This window comes from Salvelinus alpinus, chromosome 5, assembly GCF_045679555.1.
Source record: "Salvelinus alpinus chromosome 5, SLU_Salpinus.1, whole genome shotgun sequence".
In the NCBI taxonomy this organism is placed as follows: domain Eukaryota; kingdom Metazoa; phylum Chordata; class Actinopteri; order Salmoniformes; family Salmonidae; genus Salvelinus; species Salvelinus alpinus.
The window spans coordinates 98,683,264-98,705,246 of NC_092090.1; the positions used below are offsets into that span (position 1 = coordinate 98,683,264).

The 21,983-nt window shown below is 44.5% G+C and overlaps 2 protein-coding genes across 4 annotated transcripts in view; one reads left to right on the forward strand and one right to left on the reverse strand.

The window, feature by feature from the left end:
* Positions 1 to 16,132, reverse strand: part of LOC139577333 (cell division cycle protein 20 homolog B-like) — a 36,680-nt gene extending 20,548 nt beyond the window's left edge. Inside the window, exons 1-6 of one of the 3 annotated variants that reach the window (XM_071404364.1) lie at positions 15,941 to 16,132; positions 15,764 to 15,838; positions 7,551 to 7,785; positions 5,820 to 5,914; positions 2,464 to 2,511; positions 1,993 to 2,095 (exon numbers count right to left, since the gene is read on the reverse strand). In XM_071404364.1, the coding sequence (XP_071260465.1) occupies positions 1,993 to 2,095; positions 2,464 to 2,511; positions 5,820 to 5,914; positions 7,551 to 7,785; positions 15,764 to 15,838; positions 15,941 to 16,003 (619 nt within the window). In that variant the 5' untranslated portion in view covers positions 16,004 to 16,132. Of the gene's footprint in view, positions 1 to 1,992; positions 2,096 to 2,463; positions 2,512 to 5,819; positions 5,915 to 7,550; positions 7,786 to 8,052; positions 8,161 to 8,556; positions 8,648 to 15,763; positions 15,839 to 15,940 lie in introns of those variants that run through there. The other 2 variants (XM_071404365.1, XM_071404366.1) reach the window with 2 other exon arrangements.
* LOC139577334 (probable glutathione peroxidase 8) lies at positions 8,162 to 9,948 on the forward strand. Its single transcript, XM_071404367.1, has 3 exons — positions 8,162 to 8,383; positions 8,585 to 8,846; positions 9,173 to 9,948. The coding sequence occupies exons 1-3, from the start codon at positions 8,162 to 8,164 to the stop codon at positions 9,334 to 9,336; spliced, it is 648 nt and encodes a 215-aa protein (XP_071260468.1). The 3' UTR covers positions 9,337 to 9,948.
* Positions 16,133 to 21,983: the final 5,851 nt, after the last annotated feature.

Consider the following 21,983-nt stretch of genomic DNA (forward strand, 5'->3'; position numbering starts at 1 on the left):
AGCTTGTTAGCTACAACACAATGGATAAGCCTGTTAGCGATAACACAATGGATAAGCTTGGTAGCTACAACACAATGGATAAGCCTGTTAGCGACAACACAATGGATAAGCCTGTTAGCTACAACACAATGGATAAGCTTGGTAGCTACAACACAATGGATAAGCCTGTTAGCGATAACACAATGGATAAGCTTGGTAGCTACACCACAATGGATACGCTTGGTAGCTACAACACAATGGATACGCTTGGTAGCTACAACACAATGGATAAGCCTGTTAGCTATAACACAATGGATAAGCTTGTTAGCTACAACACAATGGATAAGCCTGTTAGCGATAACACAATGGATAAGCTTGGTAGCTACAACACAATGGATAAGCCTGTTAGCTACAACACAATGGATAAGCCTGTTAGCTACAACACAATGGATAAGCCTGTTAGCTACAACACACTGGATAAGCTTGTTAGCTACAACACAATGGATAAGCTTGTTAGCTACAACACAATGGATAAGCCTGTTAGCTACAACACAATGGATAAGCGTGTTAGCTACAACACAATGGATAAGCGTGTTAGCTACAACACAATGGATAAGCGTGTTAGCTACAACACAATGGATAAGCGTGTTAGCTACAACACAATGGATAAGCGTGTTAGCTACAACACAATGGATAAGCTTGTTAGCTACAACACAATGGATAAGCCTGTTAGCTATAACACAATGGATAAGCTTGTTAGCTACAACACAATGGATAAGCCTGTTAGCGATAACACAATGGATAAGCTTGGTAGCTACAACACAATGGATAAGCCTGTTAGCTACAACACAATGGATAAGCCTGTTAGCTACAACACAATGGATAAGCCTGTTAGCTACAACACACTGGATAAGCTTGTTAGCTACAACACAATGGATAAGCTTGTTAGCTACAACACAATGGATAAGCCTGTTAGCTACAACACAATGGATAAGCGTGTTAGCTACAACACAATGGATAAGCGTGTTAGCTACAACACAATGGATAAGCGTGTTAGCTACAACACAATGGATAAGCGTGTTAGCTACAACACAATGGATAAGCGTGTTAGCTACAACACAATGGATAAGCTTGTTAGCTACAACACAATGGATAAGCCTGTTAGCTACAACACAATGGATAAGCCTGTTAGCTACAACACAATGGATAAGCTTGTTAGCGATAACACAATGGATAAGCCTGTTAGCGATAACACAATGGATAAGCGTGTTAGCTACAACACAATGGATAAGCCTGTTAGCTACAACACAATGGATAAGCCTGTTAGCTACAACACAATGGATAAGCCTGTTAGCTACAACACAATGGATAAGCCTGTTAGCTACAACACAATGGATAAGCCTGTTAGCTACAACACAATGGATAAGCCTGTTAGCTACAACACAATGGATAAGCCTGTTAGCTACAACACAATGGATAAGCCTGTTAGCTACAACACAATGAATATGCCTGTTAGCTACAACACAACGGATAAGCCTGTTAGCTACAACACAATGGATAAGCTTGTTAGCTACAACACAATGGATAAGCTTGTTAGCTACAACACAATGGATAAGCTTGTTAGCTACAACACAATGGATAAGCTTGTTAGCTACAACACAATGGATAAGCCTGTTAGCTACAACACAACGGATAAGCCTGTTAGCTACAACACAATGGATAAGCTTGTTAGCTACAACACAATGGATAAGCTTGTTAGCTACAACACAATGGATAAGCTTGTTAGCTACAACACAATGGATAAGCTTGTTAGCTACAACACAATGGATAAGCCTGTTAGCTACAACACAATGGATAAGCTTGTTAGCGATAACACAATGGATAAGCTTGTTAGCGATAACACAATGGATAAGCTTGGTAGCTACATTTCATTTGCATTCAAAATCTTATTTTACCTCCTAACCCTAAACCTAACTCTCTGTGTGAGTGAGAGAGTGAGAGCCATGCACTCACAGTAGTCATCCTGCAGAGAGGGCAGTGCCAGAGTCAGCTGTGGTTGAGACTGGTCTGGAGACTGGTCTGGAGCAGAGGGGGCCATATACAGGACAGAGAACGGCTGCAGGGCAGAGACACACACACACACACACACACACACACACACACACACACACACACACACACACACACACACACACACACACACACACACACACACACACACACACACACACACACAGAGACACACAGTCAGGTCTAAAACACACAGTGAAATTATACTGTAGCACAGGAGGCTGGTTGCACCTTAACTGGGGAGGACAGGCTCATAATAATGGCTGGTAAGGAATTCATGGAATGGTATCGAATTTCATTCACTCCATTCCAGACATTACTATGAGCCTGTTCCTCCCCTCACCAGCCTCTCATGTACTGCTGATACAGCAGTAGTAAATAGAAGTCTAAATATAGCAGTCATACTGTACCTGCCTTCTCTGAGCATCTGTCCCGTTCTCCAGAAGCAGAACACACCCAGTCCTACAACAACAACATCATTATTTACAGTACAAACAAGGAACATTCTCCTTCCTCAGTACATTTCCCATATCCCCATATGGACTATTTTAAGTTACAGTTAGGTTTAGGAGTTAGGAGTTAGGGTTAGGGGTTAGGGGTTAGGAGTTGGGGTTAGGGGTTAGGGGTTAGGGGTTAGGAGTTGGGGTTAGGAGTTGCGGTTAGGAGTTGGGGTTAGGAGTTGGGGTTAGGAGTTGGGGTTAGGGGTTGGGGTTAGGGGTTGGGGTTAGGAGTTGGGGTTAGGGGTTAGGAGTTGGGGTTAGGGGTTAGGAGTTGGGGTTAGGAGTTGGGGTTAGGGGTTGGGGTTAGGGGTTAGGAGTTGGGGTTAGGGGTTAGGAGTTGGGGTTAGGGGTTAGGAGTTGGGGTTAGGAGTTGGGGTTAGGGGTTGGGGTTAGGGGTTAGGAGTTGGGGTTAGGGGTTGGGGTTAGGAGTTGGGGTTAGGAGTTGGGGTTAGGAGTTAGGAGTTGGGGTTAGGAGTTGGGGTTAGGGGTTAGGAGTTGGGGTTAGGAGTTGGGGTTAGGAGTTGGGGTTAGGAGTTGGGGTTAGGAGTTGGGGTTAGGAGTTGGGGTTAGGAGTTGGGGTTAGGAGTTGGGGTTAGGGGTTAGGGGTTAGGGGTTGGGGTTAGGGGTTAGGAGTTAGGGGTTAGGAGTTGGGGTTAGGAGTTGGGGTTAGGAGTTGGGGTTAGGAGTTGGGGTTAGGGGTTAGGAGTTGGGGTTAGGGGTTGGGGTTAGGAGTTGGGGTTAGGGGTTAGGAGTTGGGGTTAGGGGTTAGGAGTTGGGGTTAGGGGTTAGGAGTTGGGGTTAGGAGTTGGGGTTAGGGGTTGGGGTTAGGGGTTAGGAGTTGGGGTTAGGGGTTAGGAGTTGGGGTTAGGGGTTGGGGTTAGGGGTTAGGAGTTGGGGTTAGGAGTTGGGGTTAGGAGTTGGGGTTAGGGGTTAGGAGTTGGGGTTAGGAGTTAGGAGTTGGGGTTAGGGGTTAGGAGTTGGGGTTAGGAGTTGGGGTTAGGGGTTGGGGTTAGGGGTTAGGAGTTGGGGTTAGGGGTTAGGAGTTGGGGTTAGGAGTTGGGGTTAGGGGTTGGGGTTAGGGGTTAGGGGTTGGGGTTAGGAGTTGGGGTTAGGAGTTGGGGTTAGGAGTTGGGGTTAGGAGTTGGGGTTAGGGGTTAGGAGTTGGGGTTAGGAGTTGGGGTTAGGGGTTAGGAGTTGGGGTTAGGAGTTGGGGTTAGGAGTTGGGGTTAGGAGTTGGGGTTAGGAGTTGGGGTTAGGGGTTAGGAGTTGGGGTTAGGAGTTGGGGTTAGGGGTTAGGAGTTGGGGTTAGGGGTTGGGGTTAGGGGTTGGGGTTAGGGGTTAGGAGTTGGGGTTAGGAGTTGGGGTTAGGAGTTGGGGTTAGGGGTTAGGAGTTGGGGTTAGGGGTTGGGGTTAGGGGTTGGGGTTAGGGGTTGGGGTTAGGAGTTGGGGTTAGGAGTTGGGGTTAGGAGTTAGGAGTTGGGGTTAGGGGTTGGGGTTAGGGGTTGGGGTTAGGGGTTGGGGTTAGGAGTTGGGGTTAGGGGTTGGGGTTAGGGGTTGGGGTTAGGGGTTAGGGGTTAGGGGTTAGGAGTTGGGGTTAGGAGTTGCGGTTAGGAGTTGGGGTTAGGGGTTGGGGTTAGGAGTTGGGGTTAGGAGTTGGGGTTAGGGGTTGGGGTTAGGGGTTGGGGTTAGGAGTTGGGGTTAGGGGTTAGGAGTTGGGGTTAGGAGTTAGGAGTTGGGGTTAGGGGTTAGGAGTTGGGGTTAGGAGTTGGGGTTAGGGGTTGGGGTTAGGGGTTAGGAGTTGGGGTTAGGGGTTAGGAGTTGGGGTTAGGGGTTAGGAGTTGGGGTTAGGAGTTGGGGTTAGGGGTTGGGGTTAGGGGTTAGGAGTTGGGGTTAGGGGTTAGGGGTTGGGGTTAGGAGTTGGGGTTAGGAGTTGGGGTTAGGAGTTAGGAGTTGGGGTTAGGAGTTGGGGTTAGGAGTTGGGGTTAGGAGTTGGGGTTAGGAGTTGGGGTTAGGAGTTGGGGTTAGGAGTTGGGGTTAGGAGTTGGGGTTAGGGGTTAGGAGTTGGGGTTAGGGGTTGGGGTTAGGGGTTGGGGTTAGGGGTTAGGAGTTGGGGTTAGGAGTTGGGGTTAGGAGTTGGGGTTAGGAGTTGGGGTTAGGAGTTGGGGTTAGGGGTTAGGAGTTGGGGTTAGGGGTTGGGGTTAGGAGTTGGGGTTAGGGGTTAGGAGTTGGGGTTAGGGGTTAGGAGTTGGGGTTAGGGGTTAGGAGTTGGGGTTAGGAGTTGGGGTTAGGGGTTGGGGTTAGGGGTTAGGAGTTGGGGTTAGGGGTTAGGAGTTGGGGTTAGGGGTTGGGGTTAGGGGTTAGGAGTTGGGGTTAGGAGTTGGGGTTAGGAGTTGGGGTTAGGGGTTAGGAGTTGGGGTTAGGAGTTAGGAGTTGGGGTTAGGGGTTAGGAGTTGGGGTTAGGAGTTGGGGTTAGGGGTTGGGGTTAGGGGTTAGGAGTTGGGGTTAGGGGTTAGGAGTTGGGGTTAGGAGTTGGGGTTAGGGGTTGGGGTTAGGGGTTAGGGGTTGGGGTTAGGAGTTGGGGTTAGGAGTTGGGGTTAGGAGTTGGGGTTAGGGGTTAGGAGTTGGGGTTAGGAGTTGGGGTTAGGGGTTAGGAGTTGGGGTTAGGAGTTGGGGTTAGGAGTTGGGGTTAGGAGTTGGGGTTAGGAGTTGGGGTTAGGGGTTAGGAGTTGGGGTTAGGAGTTGGGGTTAGGGGTTAGGAGTTGGGGTTAGGGGTTGGGGGTTAGGGGTTAGGGGTTAGGAGTTGGGGTTAGGAGTTGGGGTTAGGAGTTGGGGTTAGGAGTTGGGGTTAGGGGTTAGGAGTTGGGGTTAGGGGTTGGGGTTAGGGGTTGGGGTTAGGGGTTGGGGTTAGGATTTGGGGTTAGGAGTTAGGAGTTGGGGTTAGGAGTTGGGGTTAGGAGTTGGGGTTAGGAGTTGGGGTTAGGAGTTGGGGTTAGGAGTTGGGGTTAGGAGTTAGGGGTTAGGAGTTAGGGGTTAGGAGTTGGGGTTAGGAGTTGGGGTTAGGAGTTAGGGGTTAGGAGTTGGGGTTAGGGGTTAGGAGTTAGGGGTTGGGGTTAGGGGTTAGGATTTTATTTTTTTGAATGGAAATCAAATGAAGGTCCCCACAACAATAGAAGAACAAAACGTGTGTGTGTGTGTGTGTGTGTGTGTGTGTGTGTGTGTGTGTGTGTGTGTGTGTGTGTGTGTGTGTGTGTGTGTGTGTGTGTGTATAACCTGTTTAGGCACATTCCTCTTGTAAGTGGTCGCTGCTGTGACAGGTCTGACGACACGCTGTGATAGGTCTGACACTCCAGCCTCCGTCACTGCGTCTGAAAGAGAAAGTTCACACCGTCAGTGGAAGGTTAGTGGAATCTGTGTGGGTAGCTGGACAGGTAGGATGACTGACAGTGAAGGGGAACAGGTGGTCACGGATCAGATGACAGAGGAATGGATGAGACTGATGAATTCCTTTAACCATAACGTGGTATATTTACTGGGTAGTTTGCGCTGCATAACAAAGGAAACAGAATAACACGTATCCAATCAAATTCATAATCACAAAGATCAAATCATAACAATCATTCATTATTAACATAATTTAGGGAATTCAACAATCCAGTTCATTAAGAAGTCAATAGGAATCATCCTTGAGTCATTTAGGCTCGTAACTATTTATCATAATCATGAGAAGAATAAAACAAACAGTGATCGGGTTATTCAATCTATAATCCCCATTAGTTTGATATCAGAATCGAGCAGTTCAGCAAACGATAACGTTTCATATTTCACCCTTTCAAGTGTCTTCATGTGTACATGTAATTTCATTACATATTAACCATATAATCGATGGCATAATTGGCCTGTGATGATCCGTAGGGCCGTGATCGTTGACCATTCACATTACACCATATGTTTGAAGCGTGCGCCCCGAGCCGCGCTCCGCGATAATAACTATAAACAATAACTTATGGCCCACTCTCCCGATCGCAACAGAAAGTTCAGATGAAAGGTAACAGAGTCGGTGGATTCGTGGACGCACAGAACTTCTGGAGCAGACGGAGTTAAGGAAGAGAAAGCAGCGAGATCGGGGGCGATGTCGATTTCCTCCTTTTATGGGGATGAGATCTGTCGGACATTTTCCACCTGACCTAATTAAAGCGCCCCCTGGCCCAGCTGAGCAAGTGGCCATGAATTAAAGGATTCTTTCACCAACTCCATGGGCCTTTTCTACAGTCAGCTTGCATCATGTATTAACACAACCTGAAACAATTTCAAAGATTTTACTGAGTTACAGTTTATAAGGAAACAGTCAATTTAAATAAATTCATTAGGCCCTAATCTATGGATTTCACATGACTGGGCAGGGGTGCAGCCATGGGTGGGCCTGGGAGTACATAGGCCCACCCATTGGGGAGCCAGGCCCAGCCAATCAGAAAGAGTTTTTCCCCACAAAAAGGCTTTACAGACAGAAATACTCCTCAGCACAAGGTGCACCTGTGTAATGATTATGCTGCTTAATCAGCTTCTTGATATGCCACACCTGTCAGGTGGATGGATTATCTTGGTAAAGGAGAAATGCTCACTGACAGGTGTTCTAAACACATTTTGTGCTTATGGAACATTTCACATGAAACATGGAACACTTTACATGTTGCATTTATATATTTTTGCTCAGTATATGTCTCTGTGTATCTTTACAGTCATTGGTGCTTACAATAACAGGAAATAAGATGAGGCCCTTTTCACATAACCAACATTGTGTAAATTTGCGGCTGTTTGAAAATATAGAAGTAGACCTTGTAGAGCTAACTGTTAAACCTTACCTGTAGTAGGCTACTTATATTATAAGAAGAAAAAAAAAATTCCTTCCTTCCTTCCTTCCTTCCTTCCTTCCTTCCTTCCTTCCTTCCTTCCTTCATTCATTCATTCATGCCTTCCTTCATTCATGCCTTCCTTCATTCAAACCTTGAAGGCTTGTCTCTGTGTTCTGCTCTTGTAGTTTTGTTCTCGCTGCGCCCCCTGGCGGTGAATCCAGAGACAGTCTCTGACAGACCGTGTCGAACTCCCGGCAGGGAGAATGGCGCCCCCTGGCGACCATGGGGCTACTGGCTAAAGGCTGCTCTGCGCTCAGCCGCCTGGTCACCATCCGACTCTTGAAGCGCTTGTACGATGCTGAGAGATGAGGCGCCTCGGTGCTTGTCTAAAAAAAAAAGAAGATGAAAATAGACTTGACATTAGAATAATGGCTGATAAAACATGAGTTATTAACTAAGATATAGGATCAAGTGTATCCCTATGTTCAAATCTTACGCTTTTTTTATTTTTTAAGTAGACTACAGTAAAACATTACAGATGTAAAGATTTTGCCCGAGATGTAGGCCTAGACAAATAATAAACCAGAGTTTTGATAAATCGACATAAAAACGAAATTCCTTTAGTGAAATTTGATGCCTAACACAGAACAGACCTCCTCCAAAGCCCGTTGCCTCCTCAATTCGCTATGCCAGCCAGACTCAACCCAGTAGCGGTTCACTAACTCCTTCCCCCGCCCCAAGCTCTCATTGTCCCCCTCCAAGATGGAGGCGCTGGAGGTTTTGGGGGGCTACCCGACCAAGCCCTCGAACCCTCGATCACGAATGGTCAGGGTTCTACTAAGTATGACTGTTGTTATGGGATGTTTATTAATGTTACATAGTTTTCTCAAAATCGCTAAGTCGCGAAAGCCGCAAGATTTCTACTCTTTTGAGGTGAAGGACGCCAAAGGGAAAAGCGTTTCTCTGGAGCGATACCGAGGCAAAGTAAGTCCACATCAGCAAAACTCCGCAAGTAAACTAACTGAACTCAGTGTAGGCGTACTGCTGAAGTCACTTAGTTTTTCTAAAATGTTGATAACTGGTTTCTGCGATTTAGCACGTTTCCCCCCCCCCCCAAAAAAAAAATTATAAATATAGTATTTAGGCCTAATGTTTACAATTCTCTGCTTTTCTTCCTGCGCGCAGGCGTCTCTGGTTGTCAACGTGGCGAGCCACAGCGAACACACAGAGAGTAACTATCGCTCTCTGCAAGAGCTGCACCGGGAACTGGGAACGTCCCATTTCAACGTGCTGGCTTTTCCCTGCGGCCAGTTCGGGGAGACCGAGATGGGGACCAGCCGGGACATCGAGGCCAACGCCAAGAAAACCCATGGTGTCACCTTCCCTATCTTCAGTAAGATCAAAGTCATGGGATCGGAGGCGGAGCCAGCTTTCAAATTCATAACAGGTAGGCCACAGTAGACTTTATCATTAAACCAGAGATGTAAATCAAGATAGTTTAGTCTTTTTCTAAAGGACAAGAAGAACAAGGTGAAGTTTATCACAAGTAAACAAAGCTTAGCCTATAGGCCTTTACAGCCTTATCTTTAGTCTGAATAAAATTAGTATTTTATTTTTTCTATTCAAGATTATGTTTTTCATGGACACTGTGGGTGTATGAGGAATTAGTGTAGGAGGTTTGGGAAGAATTGTAGTTATTGTGGTACATTGGCACACAACACAACATAGAACATTGGGCCTGACAAAACGTTTGTTTCCATTCAAATCATACAGATTCTGTCAAAAAGATTCCAAAGTGGAACTTCTGGAAGTTCCTGGTGAACCCCGAGGGCCAGGTGGTGAGGTACTGGAAGGCAGAGGAGCCCGCCGAGAGCGTGCGTCAGGAGACCACGGCCATGGTGCGCCAGATCATTCTGAAGAAAAGGGCAGAGCTCTAACGGGTTTGAACTTGGAACTTGTCAAGACAGGAGTGACTACACCTCTAAGTTCAAGAGTTCAATTGAACGTCCTGGGGTACTGTACGACGGACGAACATTTCAACACACTTTATTACCCTGTGACGTGGGAAATGATTTGGCCACTTTGCCAAACTTTGCAGAAGATCATGCTCACTGCACTGTAGGTGGGTTTAGTATTTTACTGGATGGCAACAAGACTAGAATAAGAGCCTGTGTGTGTCTCTGTGTGTGTGTGTCTCTGTGTGTGTGTCTCTGTGTGTGTCTCTCTGAGGGTGTGTCTCTGAGGGTGTGTCTCTGAGGGTGTGTCTCTCTGAGGGTGTGGGTGTGTGTGTGTGTGTGTGTCTCTCTGTGTGTATGTCTCTCTGAGGGTGTGTGTGTGTGTGTGGGCCATGTCGTTTACGACTAAGCTAGTATCATGGCCTGGACGAACCACTTCTAGTATCATGGCCTGGAGGAACCACTTTGATGTGTAATATGGATTTTCTGTTCCATACAACTCTTTTTGTCAGTACTCTCTGGTAACTACATGTAGACATGGCCATCTTGTTCAGTTTGTCTTGCTCTGAGATAGATTAAAGACTGTTATGTTTATCCATGTTCAAATCAAAGTTTATTTGTCACGTGCGCCGAATACAACAGGTGTAGTAGACCTTACAGTGAAATGCTGAATACAACAGGTGTAGTAGACCTTACAGTGAAATGCCGAATACAACAGGTGTAGTAGACCTTACAGTGAAATGCTGAATACAACAGGTGTAGGTAGACCTTACAGTGAAATGCTGAATACAACAGGTGTAGGTAGACATTACAGTGAAATGCTGAATACAACAGGTGTAGTAGACCTTACAGTGAAATGCTGAAGACAACAGGTGTAGGTAGACCTTACAGTGAAATGCTGAATACAACAGGTGTAGGTAGACCTTACAGTGAAATGCTGAATACAACAGGTGTAGTAGACCTTACAGTGAAATGTTGAATACAACAGGTGTAGTAGACCTTACAGTGAAATGCTGAATACAACAGGTGTAGTAGACCTTACAGTGAAATGCTGAATACAACAGATGTATACCTTACAGTGAAATGCTGAATACAACAGGTGTAGTAGACCTTACAGTGAAATGCTGAATACAACAGGTGTAGTAGACCTTACAGTGAAATGCTGAATACAACAGGTGTAGTAGACCTCACAGTGAAATGCTGAATACAACAGGTGTAGTAGACCTTACAGTGAAATGCTGAATACAACAGGTGTAGTAGACCTTACAGTGAAATGCTGAATACAACAGGTGTAGCAGACCTTACAGTGAAATGTTGAATACAACAGGTGTAGTAGACCTTATAGTGAAATGCTGAATACAACAGGTGTAGTAGACCTTACAGTGAAATGCTGAATACAACAGATGTATACCTTACAGTGAAATGCTGAATACAACAGGTGTAGTAGACCTTACAGTGAAATGCTGAATACAACAGGTGTAGTAGACCTTACAGTGAAATGCTGAATACAACAGGTGTAGTAGACCTCACAGTGAAATGCTGAATACAGCAGGTGTAGTAGACCTCACAGTGAAATGCTGAATACAACAGGTGTAGTAGACCTTACAGTGAAATGCTGAATACAACAGGTGTAGTAGACCTTACAGTGAAAGGCTGAATACAACAGGTGTAGTAGACCTTACAGTGAAATGCTGAATACAACAGGTGTAGTAGACCTTACAGTGAAATGCTGAATACAACAGGTGTAGTAGACCTTACAGTGAAATGCTGAATACAACAGGTGTAGACCTTACAGTGAAATGCTGAATACAACAGGTGTAGGTAGACCTTACAGTGAAATGCTGAATACAACAGGTGTAGGTAGACCTTACAGTGAAATGCTGAATACAACAGGTGTAGGTAGACCTTACAGTGAAATGCTGAATACAACAGGTGTAGTAGACCTTACAGTGAAATGCTGAATACAACAGGTGTAGGTAGACCTTACAGTGAAATGCTGAATACAACAGGTGTAGGTAGACCTTACAGTGAAATGCTGAATACAACAGGTGTAGTAGACCTTACAGTGAAATGCTGAATACAACAGGTGTAGGTAGACCTTACAGTGAAATGCTGAATACAACAGGTATAGGTAGACCTTACAGTGAAATGCTGAATACAACAGGTGTAGGTAGACCTTACAGTGAAATGCTGAATACAACAGGTGTAGGTAGACCTTACAGTGAAATGCTGAATACAACAGGTGTAGTAGACCTTACAGTGAAATGCTGAATACAACAGGTGTAGGTAGACCTTACAGTGAAATGCTGAATACAACAGGTGTAGGTAGACCTTACAGTGAAATGCTGAATACAACAGGTGTAGTAGACCTTACAGTGAAATGCTGAATACAACAGGTGTAGGTAGACCTTACAGTGAAATGCTGAATACAACAGGTGTAGGTAGACCTTACAGTGAAATGCTGAATACAACAGGTGTAGTAGACCTTACAGTGAAATGCTGAATACAACAGGTATAGGTAGACCTTACAGTGAAATGCTGAATACAACAGGTGTAGTAGACCTCACAGTGAAATGCTGAATACAACAGGTGTAGTAGACCTCACAGTGAAATGCTGAATACAACAGGTGTAGTAGACCTTACAGTGAAATGCTGAATACAACAGGTGTAGTAGACCTTACAGTGAAATGCTGAATACAACAGGTGTAGTAGACCTTACAGTGAAATGCTGAATACAACAGGTGTAGACCTTACAGTGAAATGCTTACTTACAGGCTCTAACCAACAGTGCAAAAAAAGGTATTAGGTGAACAATAGGTAAGTAAAGAAATAAAACATCAGTAAAAAGACAGGCTATATACAGTAGAGAGGCTATATACAGTAGCGAGGCTATAAAAGTAGTGAGGCTACATACAGTAGCGAGGCTATATACAGTAGCGAGGCTACATACAGTAGCGAGGCTACATACAGTAGCGAGGCTATATACAGTAGCGAGGCTATATACAGTAGCGAGGCTATAAAGGTAGTGAGGCTACATACAGTAGTGAGGCCACATACAGACACCAGTTAGTCAGGCTGATTGAGGTAGTATGTACATGTTTAATGTAGAACAATCATTCAATGTAAAACAAAAAAAACTGTTAAGCCGATTACTTGAAATTCAACATTAACGGGACTTTGTTTCATTGAGTCATAGAAGGAATAGTATTTTACACGTTTGATACAATGTTGACCTTAAAAAAATCCTATTCGTGATATGGAAGTATGTGTCACTACTGAACTCAAAACAGCAGGCTAACACAGAATCCGTGTCACGATGAGGCAGGGCTATCTCCTCTCCTCCTGTCTCCTTTAAAAAAATATATATATATTGATACAGAGATGTCTATCCAAGTCAATGGAACATGCACCTCACAGACGCCATAATGATACAGAGATGTCTATCCAAGTCAATGGAACATGCACCTCACAGACGCCATAATGATACAGAGATGTCTATCCAAGTCAATGGAACATTCCACTAGGCATTCCTAGTCGATCGCTATCGACCGGTGGATCTCCCAAGCCATTCCTAGTCGATCGCTATCGACCGGTGGATCTCCCAAGGCATTCCTAGTCGATCGCTATCGACCGGTTGATCTCCCAAGGCATTCCTAGTCGATCGCTATCGACCGGTGGATCTCCCAAGGCATTCCTAGTCGATCGCCAAACATTTCTGTAAAACCCAACGATAAAGCCTTTTACATTCCTATTTTTATTCAGTTGTCTCACGCTGTTGGCCAATAAGTGCACTCGATTCGGTTGCCTGGCGGGCCCGGGTACGCAAACTGTTCCCATTTCATATGTCCGAAGGTACAAACTCTGCCTTCCCGGTGGGGCTCGGAAATCATAATCAAGTGCCACGGAAGGCTCAGATGATCGTATCTGCAGTAAACGTAGCAGGTGTAAAAATGAAAGCTAATATCTGTCAACACTTTTTATTCAACACTTTTATAAACCATAAATCAGTGTATCGATGGGCTTGAATTTGTTATTATATTCTTAGGTCTTTTTATATATCGAGGAAAGTTTCACTTTCTCTGGTCATAGGAGTAACAATCTGAATTGGTGCATGAGGCAGAAATAATGCGGTGTGACTCGAGTTTCGCCATCAGCTGGAAGACGGTGAGTCTTTTTGGTCAGTGTCAGCTGAGGAAAGGGAGAGCGGAGGGATGGTGAGAAGCGGACCCTCAGTCTGCCGCTCTCTCCTTCTGCTGAGACGGACCATCAGATTCAGGCACCATCAGCCCAAGTTTTATGAGCTAACATGTTTTTATTATTATATATATATAATTGTGTATTTGTTGCTTGACATTAAAGACTGTAACACAGCAGAAAATCAGCACCCAAGAGATTTTAATTTTGGAAATCTTAATTATTCCCACGCATAATAGAGAGACGTGATCGTATAAAAATGTAAGCAAGGTTTGAAATTATTATGTTTTAGTCAAATATTATATCTGTTTGAGCTTCTTGTGGTCAATTTGCAGTCTACAAATTATTTGTAATTATGTTCAGGCCCCCGACCATCCGCTCAACATAAAAACATCGGCCCGTGGCTAAATCTGGTTGATGATCTCTGATGTACTGTAGAGCCATTAGAGATGGTGAAATCAACGGACCAGTGGCGGTTTACATGGACAGCTAGAGGGCAGCAGCAGGTAAGCTGGTAAAACAAACCAATCAGCTAACAAGACACTGCCTCCCAGCCGCCCAATCAGAACAGAAGAGAAGGCCGGGGTGGCCAAACCTCTTCCTGGAGAGCCACTAGGACTCCAGCCCTGCTCTACCATACCTTATGCAGCTAATCAGAGCAACAAAGAGAAGCAGATTAGTAGAATCAGGTGCGTTAGTGCAGGGTTGGAAGAAAAGCCTGTATGCAGCATGCCCGTCCAGGTGGGTTAAATCCTTTGGCGGGTGGAGGCGGAGTTTCGGGTGAGAGGTTAGGGAGCAACTGTAGCGTGAGCTGACAAATGAGAAAACAGTCAGCTAACGTTACACTGCCTACTAACCAATCACGTTACATTACACTGCTTACTAACCAATCACATGTTGAACAACTCTCAACCTTATCAAATCACAGAAGTCAGCTGAAATTACACTGCCTACTAACCAAATACAAATTATATAATACACACACAAAAAAAGGTGCTATCTAGAACCTAAAAGGGTTATTTGGCTGTTCCCCTTTGAAGAACCCTTTTTGGTTCCAGGTAAAGAAAGCCCTTTTTGGTTCCATGTAGAACCCTTTCCACAGAAGCAAAAAGGGTTCTCCTTTAGGGACAGCCAAAGAACCCTTTTGGAAGCCTTTTTTCGAAAGAGTGTACTAAAACCAAGAACATTTCATCATAACTAATTACATCATACGTTCTGACAATTCATTGATGAATTCAGCCCAGCACCTTGTAATAAGGGAAGAGTGTTTGACTTTCAGGGCTACTTGTGTTTCTGTCTCTGCCAGCTGCTTCTTTGACATCTGCTGTCCACTCAGCCATACCGCCAGACCCCGCCCACTCATCTTTACCACCAGACCCCGCCCACTCATCTTTACCACCAGACCCCGCCCACTCATCTTTACCACCAGACCCCGCCCACTCATCTTTACCACCAGACCCCGCCCACTCATCTTTACCACCAGAACCCGCCCACTCAGCTTTACCACCAGACCCCGCCCACTCAGCTTTACCACCAGACCCCGCCCACTCAGCTTTACCACCAGACCCCGCCCACTCAGCTTTACCACCAGACCCGCCCACTCAGCTTTACCACCAGACCCCGCCCACTCAGCTTTACCACCAGACCCCGCCCACTCAGCTTTACCACCAGACCCCGCCCACTCCCACAGGAGGACTTCAATCTGTGTTACCATCTAAACTCGCATTTGTGTTAGTCTGAGAAACCAAATATTTTTTTTGTAATAAATCAAATAGGTACAATAGTTTGTTTTAAGGTGCCTGCCTGCCTGTCTGTCTGTCTGTCTGTCTCTGTGTCTGTCTGTCTGTTAAGGGTGGGGGGGCACTGCTTCAGACAACAGCAGTGAGGAGTGTAGCTGACAGCTGTCAATCACATTAGCACAGCTAGCAGCGGTACACTGCCACACTGTCACCATCCTCTCCTCCCCTCTTCCCTGCTTTTCTGTTCTCTCCTCCTCTCCTCTCTCCTCACCTCTGTTCTCTCCTCTCTCCTCTCTCCTCACCTCTGTTCTCTCCTCTCTCCTCACCTCCTGTCCTTTCCTGTCCACTGATATGTTTAACAAACTGGTTTAACTATTATTTACTCCGTGTCTGCTTCATTGTATTGTGGCACAATCAACGTATATGTCTATTATTACTAGCCTAAGTTTATAAAATGATTGATATCACCACCTTACCTTTTGTGTAGTAGGAACGGGGCAATGTCTCCTCTTCGTCCTGAAATCCACCAGCAGTCTCCTCGTGATTTTCTCCTGACCGGTAGAATAAAAAAAACAACAGTTTACATAGCGTTCACCACTCGACGTTCACCCCACAATTACGCACTACACAACAGAAGGTGGACCGAAACCTACCCAAAGCACCGTGTCCTCGGTTTTCACTTTAAAACGCGAATATCTATTCAACTTCCAGTCCATATTAGCTATAAAAAAAAAAAATGTTTTAAACTCTTGCGAACTTTACTGACTGACAGTAGTAACCTTCACTTGTTACCCGTTCAAATCCACTGTGGCTGAATGTGCACCTGTTTTGTGTCTGTGCTTCGTAGTCCCTAAATACGCGCAGGGGCGGATGCCGGAGCGGGAAGTCTGTTTCGTCTGCTCGCCATTGGTGGATAGGAAGGTGATCCCCGTCACTAGCAGGGTTTCCCTGTTTGGAGGCGTCCTAGTTTCCCTGGAGACAGACATGAACTGCCACAGGGAAACAATATCTAATCTAAAGAGTCAACAGAGGGCAACGCGGCAAAAGTTTTAAAGGTCTTGGCGCGGTTATAGAGAATAGCGTGTAATTTATTTTAAACTGTCAGCATTATTAGTGGTTATTTAGAAACAATCGAACAATTGTCTTGCAATTATTCTGTAGGGCCCTAATTCATTTTTGGACATTCCAGCATGCTTTATTGTAGACTAGCTCACTCACTCACACACACACACACACACACACACACACACACACACACACACACACACACACACACACACACACACACACACACACACACACACACACACACACACACACACACACACACACACATTTCGATCCCAAAATATTTTTTCTAGGAAGTGATAAAACAGTCTATAGAAGGCCTACATTAAACAATGTAACCCCCATGAGATAGAAGACATAGACTTAAAATAGACAATAGCCTGTTATTGTTATTACACTCAACAAGGGTTCGTTCTTCTTAGATCCTCAAAGTTCTCTGAAGAACCTTAGGGTTCTTGGCACTGAAAATGGCCCCCAAAATGTTCTTCCAATAACCCGGTAGTAGGTGGGGTTCATCGAGGGACCTCCTTAATTGGTGGTGGGGGGGGGGGTTCTTTACAGGAACCTAACTGCCCTAATGAAACACTTGGTTTTTAATTTGAAAGGAGAGCAGGGTGTAGGCACTTAACTGAAAAATGTCAAGATCTCAATTTAAGGTTTAAGGTTTGTCCCTTGTGTGATATACATTTATATCGTTTTCTGATGACACTATGTATCTTTTCATATTTGTGCAAATCTTTCTAAAAAACAGAAAATGGCCACAATTCAATGGATATCAGTCAACAAAGAGGTAATAATATGTAGACTATAATAATATGTTGAAGGATAGCTGTATTGGGTGCAGATGACTGAACTGCTCACTTTTGTGTGGTGTGTGTCTGCGTCTTGGTCTGTGTCTGTCTGTGGCTGCGTCTGTATGTGTCTGTCTGTGTCTGCGTCTGTGTTTGTGGCTGTGTCTGTCTGTGGCTGTGTCTTGGTTTGTGGCTGTGTCTGTTGCTGTGTCTGTCTGTGTCTGTGTCTGTGTCTTGGTCTGTGTCTGAGTCTGTATGTGTCTGGGTCTGTGTCTGTGTCTGTGTCTGCGTCTGTATGTGTCTGGGTCTGTGTCTTGGTCTGTGGCTGTGTCTGTCTGTGTCTGCGTCTGCAGGTATACAGATGAGGAGGCATACAAAGGTAAGTCAATTGGTATGTTATGCAGATCACATTTACCATCCTCCTCCCGTACCTCTTCAATGAATATCCCATAGGCCTCTACATTATGGACAAGGTATGTAAACCATTATTAAAACAGTTTTTTTTCTCATTCACATTTACCACAAAAGCAAGGTATGAGTAGTGTCGTGTGCATGTTTTAATCATCTGTATAACCGCTATGTTTTGGGATTGACAGACTTCCCCCTCCCTCCACCTCTGATGAATAAAGCGGGAAACCTGTTCAATCACCATGCACTGCAAAATCATTCTGTCTGTGGACACGGAGAACATCAACACGTTAACATCAACACGCCAGGGGATAAACCCATTGGATTTGTGGCTCTGCTGGGAGTCTACCTCATGTTAGGATTTTTTAAAATTCTGCTTTGCCACTAAAATCATAATAAACACTGACTACTAAAATATTGTGTTATTGTTGTTATTGTTATGCATATTATTATTAATAATTATAATAGGGAAGGGGAAGGGGGGGATTAAAAAATGTACCCCAAAAGGTTCTTCAAAAGGTTCTTCGAGGATCCAGGAAAAGGGGTTCCCTCACAGTTTCAATTTGAAGAACCCCTAAAACTATTTTCTTTTTAGAGTGTAATACGAATCAATACAATATTGACGAATCAATTAGTCATATTAGGCTATTATTATTATCGTTATTACTAAGCTATTCATTATTATCTGCTCTAAACTAGGCTACCGCGTTCATGACATTTAAAAAATAATAATAATAATTACACAGAAATAAAGTGTGAATATTTTGTATATCAATATAATTGGCTGTTAGCCCTCTGTTGCCCGCCGGTCTCTATGACTCCCTCATGAACCAATCAGACTGGAGCTCCCGCTCAGAGTGCTGAAGGGCGGGAACAGCGCGAGAGACGTGGTTCTTTTATTTATTTTTTAAACTGCCACCTGCCACTTCCATATGTTTCCCCTCACAGCCTGAGATCAGCGCGGCCTGGCTGTAAACAGGTGCAATCAATGACAGGAGAGACAACAGATGCTTTCCTATAATGTCCTGTACAGTGATGACATGGGATTTAATCATCATTATCTGTATCATCATCATCATCCTCACATGTATCTTTATCATCGCCGCCACTATCATCGTCATCCTTCTTCTTCTCATCACCGACAGCGGCATCAGTTACTGATTAAATCTATAGACTAAATATAGTCTGACATTTATTTGCCTCGCAGGTTACCTTCTAAAGTGTTCTCGTATTAAGTTGCATAGGAAACGTATTGTCAGGAGATATTCCTTCCCGCATTCTCTCCCGCAGTTTTGGCGGTAAACGGTAGAACTTGTCACCGACAAGCGGTGTCAAACGTGCTTTATTCTGAGGGCTTATCAACGAGAAACGGATTTGTTTGCTAGAACAATGTCTCAAGGCAAGTCACGCTTTGGCGTTAATATGTGTTTTTGGGGAGGGGGTCTGACCCTAAAGTCGTTTTTTAACGGATGAAGGCAAGTCCTTTCTTTCTGACACCAAGCGTCCTGTTTGATTTACACCGGCATCAAGGATACAAACGGCGAACATTTCCGTAGCCTATTCCTGAAAATGTGATAGACTGCTTTCCATAAACCCCCAAAATAATCACACATATAATCATTAAACTATTTATCATTAAACTATTCAGAGCCATGTGAAAGGGGAGTCAGAAAAAATTAAAAGGGTGAAATACACAGGCACTTTCATGTTTTAGTTTGGATTTGTATTCGTCATTTCTTAAACAAGAAATGCAAAAGAAACAAACTGTAGTCTATACCCAGAAAATAAACATATTTTTAGGCAAGGCATGGGAAAGTAAAAAATATATATAAATACAATTATTCTATTCTATTTTATAACAACGTCATTATTTGAACATATCCAACATCCAGGTGTCTCTGTACATATCATATTACACTGAGTGGACAAAACATTAAGAACACCTGCTCTTTCCAGGACAGACTGACCAGGTGAATCCAGGTGAAAGCTATGATCCCTTATTGATGTCAGTTGTTAATTCCACTTCAATCAGTGTAGATGAAGGAGAGGAGACAGGTTAAAGAAGTATTTTTAATTCTTAAGGCAGTTGAGACATGGATTGTGTATGTGTGCCATTCAGAGGGTGAATAGGCAAGACAAAAAAAAATAAGATGAAGTGCCTTTGAACGGGGTTTGGTAGTAGGTGCCAGGTGCACCAGTTTGTGTCAAGAACTGCAGCGCTGCTGGGTTTGTCACCCTCAACAGTTTCCTGTGTGTATCAAGATTGGTCCACCACCCAAAGGACATCCAGCCAATCTGTGGGAAGCATTGGAGTCAACAAGGGCCAGAATCCCTATGGAAAGCCTTCAACACCTTATAGAGTCCGTGCCCCGACGAATTGAGGCTGTTCCGAGGGGAAAAAAGTGAGGCTTATAACTCAATATTAGGAAGGTGTTCCTAATGTTTGGTTATACTCAGTGTAAATCCCTGTCATATCTCTCAGAACAGTACCATGGCAGGGTCATTTTAGGGTCAGTCCTGTGCTTTGGTCAGTTGGAGTCAGCAGAGAGCCAACTGTTATTGTGTGTGTGTGTGTGTGTGTGTGTGTGTGTGTGTGTGTGTGTGTGTGTGTGTGTGTGTGTGTGTGTGTGTGTGTGTGTGTGTGTGTGTGTGTGTGTGTGTGTGTGTGTGTGAGTGACATACATTTTTTGCCGCTGTCTGCCGGTAAGCTTTCTTGACTTGGACAGTCATTTTTTTTCCCAACAAATGGCTAACCTTTGTTTAACCAGAGAAACAGCTCCTCTTAGCAATAATGTAACTGGTTTGCCTGGGGGGGGGGGGGGGGGGGTTCCTGGGTAACTGGTTTGCCTGGGGGGGGCGGGGGGGGTCCTGGGTCACTGGTTTGCCTGGGGGGGTTTCCTGGGCAAGAAAAGTCAAAACAGGCGTTAAGCAATAAGGCCTGAGGAGATGTGGTATATATATCGATATACCACGACTGATGGCTGTTCTTAATAAATGTTTTGTCATACCCTCGGTATACGGTCTAACATACCACGGCTGTCAGCCAATCAGCATCCAGGACCCAAACTACTGGGTAAATAAATGCTTTATAGCATAAGTATCTCATGATGTTCTTTCCTTTTATTTACTTCTGATACCATGTTCTCTATTGACTGGTCAGCTCTGATACCATGTTCTCTATTGTCTGGTCAGCTCTGATACCATGTTCTCTATTGTCTGGTCAGCTCTGATACCATGTTCTCTATTGTCTGGTCAGCTCTGATACCATGTTCTCTATTGACTGGTCAGCTCTGATACCATGTTCTCTATTGACTGGTCAGCTCTGATACCATGTTCTCTATTGACTGGTCAGCTCTGATACCATGTTCTCTATTGACTGGTCAGCTCTGATACCATGTTCTCTATTGTCTGGTCAGCTCTGATACCATGTTCTCTATTGTCTGGTCAGCTCTGATACCATGTTCTCTATTGACTGGTCAGCTCTGATACCATGTTCTCTATTGTCTGGTCAGCTCTGATACCATGTTCTCTATTGTCTGGTCAGCTCTGATACCATGTTCTCTATTGTCTGGTCAGCTCTGATACCATGTTCTCTATTGTCTGGTCAGCTCTGATACCATGTTCTCTATTGTCTGGTCAGCTCTGATACCATGTTCTCTATTGACTGGTCAGCTCTGATACCATGTTCTCTATTGTCTGGTCAGCTCTGATACCATGTTCTCTATTGTCTGGTCAGCTCTGATACCATGTTCTCTATTGTCTGGTCAGCTCTGATACCATGTTCTCTATTGTCTGGTCAGCTCTGATACCATGTTCTCTATTGTCTGGTCAGCTCTGATACCATGTTCTCTATTGACTGGTCAGCTCTGATACCATGTTCTCTATTGTCTGGTCAGCTCTGATACCATGTTCTCTATTGTCTGGTCAGCTCTGATACCATGTTCTCTATTGTCTGGTCAGCTCTGATACCATGTTCTCTATTGTCTGGTCAGCTCTGATACCATGTTCTCTATTGTCTGGTCAGCTCTGATACCATGTTCTCTATTGTCTGGTCAGCTCTGATACCATGTTCTCTATTGTCTGGTCAGCTCTGATACCATGTTCTCTATTGTCTGGTCAGCTCTGATACCATGTTCTCTATTGTCTGGTCAGCTCTGATACCATGTTCTCTATTGTCTGGTCAGCTCTAATACCATGTTCTCTATTGACTGGTCAGCTCTGATACCATGTTCTCTATTGTCTGGTCAGCTCTGATACCATGTTCTCTATTGACTGGTCAGCTCTGATACCATGTTCTCTTCTGACTGGTCACCTCTGATACCATGTTCTCTATTGTCTGGTCAGCTCTGATACCATGTTCTCTATTGACTGGTCAGCTCTGATACCATGTTCTCTATTGACTGGTCAGCTCTGATACCATGTTCTCTAT

What these genes read in the sequence shown, in the direction of transcription:
- LOC139577334 (XM_071404367.1), top strand. Translation starts at nt 8,162, where the DNA reads ATGGAGGCGCTGGAGGTTTTGGGGGGCTACCCGACCAAGCCCTCGAAC. An exon ending in TGGAGCGATACCGAGGCAAA is followed by an intron (nt 8,384 to 8,584) that starts GTAAGTCCACAT and finishes TCCTGCGCGCAG; the next exon opens with GCGTCTCTGGTTGTCAACGT. An exon ending in AGCTTTCAAATTCATAACAG is followed by an intron (nt 8,847 to 9,172) that starts GTAGGCCACAGT and finishes CAAATCATACAG; the next exon opens with ATTCTGTCAAAAAGATTCCA.